This window comes from Candoia aspera, chromosome 5, assembly GCF_035149785.1.
Source record: "Candoia aspera isolate rCanAsp1 chromosome 5, rCanAsp1.hap2, whole genome shotgun sequence".
NCBI classification, from domain to species: Eukaryota; Metazoa; Chordata; class Lepidosauria; order Squamata; family Boidae; genus Candoia; species Candoia aspera.
In genome coordinates, this window is record NC_086157.1 from 98883840 (window position 1) to 98889945 (window position 6106).

At 43.5% G+C, this 6106-nt stretch overlaps 1 protein-coding gene across 1 annotated transcript; it reads left to right on the forward strand.

The window, feature by feature from the left end:
* Positions 1-2275: 2275 nt before the first annotated feature.
* Positions 2276-5282, forward strand: LOC134499205 (vitelline membrane outer layer protein 1-like). The gene is made up of 3 exons (XM_063305828.1): positions 2276-2525; positions 3189-3283; positions 4913-5282. Exons 1-3 carry the CDS (start codon positions 2355-2357, stop codon positions 5202-5204), a joined length of 558 nt encoding a protein of 185 aa, XP_063161898.1. The 5' UTR covers positions 2276-2354; the 3' UTR covers positions 5205-5282.
* The last annotated feature ends 824 nt before the right edge of the window (positions 5283-6106 follow it).

The following is a 6106-nucleotide window of genomic DNA, read 5'->3' on the forward strand; positions in this document are numbered from 1 at the left end:
TTGAAGCTAGCAGAGAAGGAAGAGGAGGACACCGATCCCTTTACCAAGGGAGTGGCACCATTTGCACAGGCATTAGGCTCCTGTGTGGCTAGCTAGGAAATGGGAATCCAGCCAATGTGGTCAGTTTATGATTAAGTTGGGCAAGCCCAGAAAACTGGAGCTTCTAGATGTGGGCTGCATTTAGCATTTTCTGAATCTCTCTACTGCCATGTAGTGGTCATCTGGATTTTTGCAGGCCAAGCCCAGTGGCTTCAACCCCTCCCACCTACAAGCGACCCCCATGAGGCTTAGTCCCCAAAGGGTGGAGGTGTTGTTCAAGAGAAGTTAAAAATATTGGTATACCTTGCTGGGAAGCTCTGATAACCATGGGCTTTGAATGTGGTAAACAGGACACATTCATAGCTCCACCGGATGGAGGTGGGCAAAAAAAAAAAAATAGACTCAGATTCTTTTAAAATGTGCGTCATTACTGCAGGACTCTGACTTTAAGCTGCAAATCCTAACTTATTAGCTGTCAATATCCTGATGAATCAAAGAAGCTTTTCCCTGGTCATGAAGATGACAACAATATCTTTGATCTGTACATACAGAGCTGGGGATGACTTATGTTTAACTATATAATTTTTGAGCTGCTGTACCCTGTGATTTTAAATTAGGAAAATTTAAAAATCAGACATCATATCTGTATAGCCTCATATGACTCACATTTGGCTTCTGTGCAGGGAGCTACAAACACATATACATGTTGCTTGCATTAATAGAGTAACTTTAAAGAGGTTGGAATTTGGAAACTTATCAAAATGGTCAATTTTGAAAAAGAAGATCTGCTTTAAAAGTCATACAAACTCTTGCCTTTACTCCTATGTCTTATGGCTGGCAGAAGACACTGCTGCTCTTTCCCATTTCAGAACACATTGTTAATGGCCCAGCGTTATCCTGGTCTACTGAGTATTTCAAGCAGGGCGTCTTCATCAATGCTTACTAGGAGAGTTCACTAATTGGCTGACAGCACTGAAAAGTAGGAGCATGGCTCTTTTGCCTGATATCTTTGTTTCTGGAAGAACTAAGACTAGTATTTTTAACAACCACTGGGAATTGGGGGACTTTGGCTTTTTCAGGGAATTACTGGCCCTCTTTCCCTCCCTTACTGGCACCCAGGAACTGTGGTGTCTCCTTGCAGAATAAGGCAGAAAGAATTCTGTGGCCTGCACGTTTAATTGAGAGGCCAATTATTCTAGATGCATAAGAGAATTCCAGCTGTGCATAGGTGGCTTATACAGTTACTCTGCAGTCATATAAGGGGACATCAAACATATCTAATGGCGTTTGGATGTGTAAATGATTACAACAGGAATGACTTCAACTCTATTTGTGCTGCCTACAAGGCAGATCCTAGAAGTGGATTGCTAAGGAGACTGGGGGGCTTGTTTGTATGACTGATGTTATATTTTAATCCAAATACCATTACCAAGGAGTTGCTCTTTGACTAGAGTAATGCAAAATCTCTAGTTAAATTATAGTTTTATAATTTAAATTTCAGTATCTGAAATTTGCACTATAGGCAAGTGTAAGGGAGACAAACAGAAACGTGTCCAGTAAGATAGGATTGCAATAGGTATGTGGGTCAAAACACATATAAAGTATGCAAATTGTTTCTCAGCATACCTTTCCCAGCAGCAGCTCAGCAACATAGACTGATTTTACAGGAATTGAAGTTTTTTGCTGGATTGCGAAATGTTGTGTATTAAAGTTACTATTAATCTCAGTTTCTAAGCCAGCCTTTCTCAACTTTTTGGTCCTAGATGAACTCTTGAAATATTTTAATATTTTGCAAGCCTCAGAGAACACTTGCATGTTCAGGCTCAAATATAGGCCAGAAGTTACAGAATAATTATATTTGTTTCCTGTGTAGGCCTGTATATATGCATTAACTGTGTTCTTAAACTAAAAATAAAGAATGAAACTCACCTCTTTAGTGTGAAGTTGCCTGAATATGAAATAATTTTTTAAATAAATCATGATCTCCCAGGGACCCCCTAGTGACCTCTTGCTGAACCCTAGGATGCCACAGAATCCGGGTTGAGAGACCCTGTTCTAAGCTATAAATCCCAGAGGCTGTAATTTCTGATGTCATTGAGTTACAACATTTAAAACAAATATTAACATAGTACCACCTGGTCAGTTGATGAAGGTACTCAGTGTGATGTCACAGAAATTGATTTTACTTTACTGGGATTGTAAAACATGGTTTGTTGAGGGTGGTGCTGTGGACACTTTATAAATGATTCCTGGGTTTTGGAAGCTGTATTTTCTGAAGACACTGCTGTTTCAAGAGGCAGAGTGCTTTGGTTTCCATGGATCTCTCTGTCAGCACCACCCTCCTCTTGACGATCTCCTGCTGCCTGTGGAATACAGAAGCCCGAAGTTACAAATATGTGCTCACTGTGCCAAATGGGGGGCCCTGGGGTTCCTGGGGCTCCAGTGAGTTATGCACCCAGGGCTATGCTCACGGCTTCTCCCTGAAGGTAAAAGCGTATTTTCAGATGCTCCTTTATTTCTGAATATTCCTTTGAAATTAGTTCTAAAACTCAAAAAGGAAATGTTTGAGGGGGCAAGGGCCTTATAGCACTCTTCTGCTACTTTTCACTTTGTCTTTCAAGAAAGGCCATCAGGAAGTGGTTCCCATGATATTTAACCCTTTTGATTCTATAATCAAAGAAAGGCATCAAGTTTTCTGTGTAATATGGGGAGTGAGTAATCGTTAGCACAGTTTGAGAAGGTTTTACCATTAGGTGTTAATGACTGAATTCCAGGCAAGTTGGTATCTCTTCTTTTAGAAGCCCATTAGCTGTATCCATACAATACGCTTAGCCAAGCTGTTGATGCACCTGATGATGAAAATCCCATCACAGGCAAAGTTGGCTTATGGGTTTTTCTGTAGCTTAATGTGCCTTGAGGATTCTGCCTGCAAGACTTCTTTCTGAGATTATCCACAGAAATGAATTAGTTCAATGACCATGTTAAGCTGGTTGTTTGAACATAACCAGTGTGTGTGGCAGATCTAGTCTTGATCCAAGTCATGGTCCCATATTTATGGGTCCGTGTTGGACATTCTGAGAATTGAAGTCTGAAGGACACCAGGGGCAGAAAGACTGATCTACAGCTTTATCAAAGTCTCATTTTCTCAGGTAGAGGGAGTCCAAGGAAAAGGCGATGATACAGCTCTGAATGGAATCCGCTTGTACTGTAGCGATGGCAGAACAATTGAGTCTACAGTTGGACCGTGAGTACCTGACTTTCTTGTCATATTTCATTTTCTTGTCATCCAGAGCAGGGGCAGAGATGATTGTTGCTTAGTTCACTGCTGATCCAACCCTGAAAGTGAGCTTTACTGATTTCAGAAGGGGAGAGCAGGGCTTGTGTGGGGAGAATTTGGAGTGAGCAGTCCCATTGGTAGAGGGAGGCATATAGGCATTGGGGAACACGGCAATGAGGGTGCACCCACCTCCTCAGTTGCTGTAGGACATGCTGCCAGAGGGAGCCAAAATTGGGGAGAGAGACAGGAGGAGTGGAGAGTAAAAGTTTGTTGCAGAAGGGGAAGGAGAATTTGGAGAGAAAACGCTGCAGGAGAATGAGGAGAGCTGTTCAGGGCAAGTGACAGTTCCTGTTTGGGGTGAGGAGAAGACCCAGAGGGACAAACTGCACCCAAGCCCCAAGACCCTGGAGGGCTAGAAGGGATCTGGCTGGTTCCAGGTAGCAGCTTCACCCAAGGTCCTGGAGAGGAGAGAGGGGACAATTGGCTGCCAGAAGAAAGCCCTGGTTTGGGGGGAAAAAGTGGGCAGAAGACCTGGAAAGAGGTTCTTCCCGTAACACAGAAGTGGATGGTGTTTTGGCTGAGCTGGGAAGAAGTCAACTAAAGCTGAGTATGCTCCAATAATCCAAGCCCTTGGCTTGGCTTGCCTTGCCTTCCCTTTTTTTCCTCTCTCTTATCAAGAGGAGGAAAGTTGCTGATAGGCTGATGTGGGAAGTAACCTGACCCCAGCACTCCATTATTCACCTGGTTGTAGGTACATTCTGTATATAGTAAGAAAGCCTCCAATGTTTTGTGGCTCTGTGTCCATTGCTACCTTTGCTTCATAATACAGCTCCAGTCCAAAAATGAAGCCCGTCACACTGTGACAGGGTGCCATAGCAAACGTATCTCCATCCTTTTGACACCCCCCTCGTCTCTTTCCCTACATGCATTCACTCCAACAGCACCCCTCATGGACTTTAGTCTCCCACACACTTCCCTCATTGTGCAGCTCAGGTATTGATCTGGCATTCCTATAACTCTCCTTGTGGCGAGACAAAGACTGCCCTGCTGAGCTACACGTTCAACTGAAGGACAGCTGTCTGGTTGTTCTGAATGTCATACACTGGAATTCCGGGCAAATCTCTTCCAAATCAAATCCCAGTCAATTCAGTCAGAGAACTGGCAGGGAATAGTTTGATTTCTGTATTAAACATGGGATTGCATTGTTGGAAAATATGTATTATTTGCATACATACCTATTGATGAGATTGGAAAACAGGGCCTCTGCAAGCAAAATGTCTCGAGGCAGTATTAGGGCAGGACTGGGGCATATGAGATATCTGTTCCAACTTCCTTTATTGCAAAGGCCCCTCTCCCAAAACAACACCTCCAATTTTTTTCCCCTACAACCACCGCCCAATGAGGCAGACTGGGTGAGACTCAGCTATTGACGCAGCCTTCTTTAGTGAGTTTTGATAGCCAGAAGTAGAGTTCAGCCTGGATCCCCAGTCTTAGCCCAGACCTTAACCATCACACCTGAATCTCTTGGACTGCTGAAAAGTGCTTGATCTAGACACCAAAGAGATGTTCCCCCAACATTGTCTTTTTTTTGGGCAGGTGGGGAACCTGGACCGAGACCCAGTATTGCCCGTCGGGCTACCTGGTTTCTTTTTCTCTGCGAGTAGAACCACCTCAAGGAAAGGGTGATGATACATCAGCCAACAACATCCTATTCACCTGCAGTGAAGGTTCTGCTCTGGTGGGCCGTGGGCTGAACTGGGGTAGTTTTGATGCATGGAGCCTTCGCTGCCCCTCGTACGCCATATGTGGGATCCAGACAAGGGTGGAGGGTCCCCAGGGCAAAGGTGATGACACATCATTCAATGATGTGAAGTTTTTCTGCTGTTAGTTAATACATGTTTTCTTACCTAACCCTAATTATAATTAAATATGAACATGAGAACAGGATGTTTCTCCACGTACTGCATATATTGGTCTGAGGTTATTTACTCTCTCACTGGGCATCTTTTACTTCGGAGAATATAGAACTATTAAGGGAAAAAAATATGCCAGTTTTGGTTAAGAATCAAAGAAGGTTCCTGCTAAAAATGTTTTGAGTCTTTTATGGCAGCCCTGATAAGTGGAAGATGAGGTGCATGAGAGGTTTGTTTCTTGAACAAAACCTCCAACTGACCACGAATTCCCATGATCACTTTTCTTTAAAGAGTTACATAAAAGTTTTTTTCCTCCAATCCCATGGCTTTGCACTTCATGTGAATTATTAATTAATCAATTTATTAAATTTCTACTCCACACAACTGATCAGGCTCTGGGTTGCTTACAAATAGGATAAAACACTATTTGTTTTTTATCATGAAAACCAAAAGAAAAAATGTAACCAAAACCATAAACATAAGGAACAAAACCATCTGCTGTCATGACCCAAACACCCTCCAGAAATGGTCTGTCCTCAGCTTCTTCTGGAAGGATCCAAGGTGGGAGCTGATCTGATCTCAAGCAGAAGGCCATTCCAGGGGGCTGGCACTGAACAGCAATACCTCTGAGTGTCAGCCCCCTTGACCTTCCGAAAATGGGGAACCATCAGCTGCTTATCCCAACGCTGCTGCAAGGGACAGGCTGACACCAATGGGGAGGTGTGGTTCTACTGATAACCTGGAGCCAAGCTGCAGAGGCCTTGAGAGGTTAACACAAGCACTTAAATTGTGCCCGGAAGCTGAGTGTCAACCAATGCAAGGCCAGTTTCATATGTTTCCACGAGAAAGTGCTGGTGAGCATCTAGGCTGTGCCTTT

Excerpts from the sequence above, each read along its gene's own strand:
- LOC134499205 (XM_063305828.1), top strand. The coding sequence starts at position 2,355 with ATGGATCTCTCTGTCAGCACCACCCTCCTCTTGACGATCTCCTGCTGC. Across the intron at positions 2,526-3,188 it reads CTCACGGCTTCTCCCTGAAG|GTAGAGGGAGTCCAAGGAAA; the intron begins GTAAAAGCGTAT and ends TCATTTTCTCAG. Across the intron at positions 3,284-4,912 it reads ATTGAGTCTACAGTTGGACC|GTGGGGAACCTGGACCGAGA; the intron begins GTGAGTACCTGA and ends TTTTTTGGGCAG.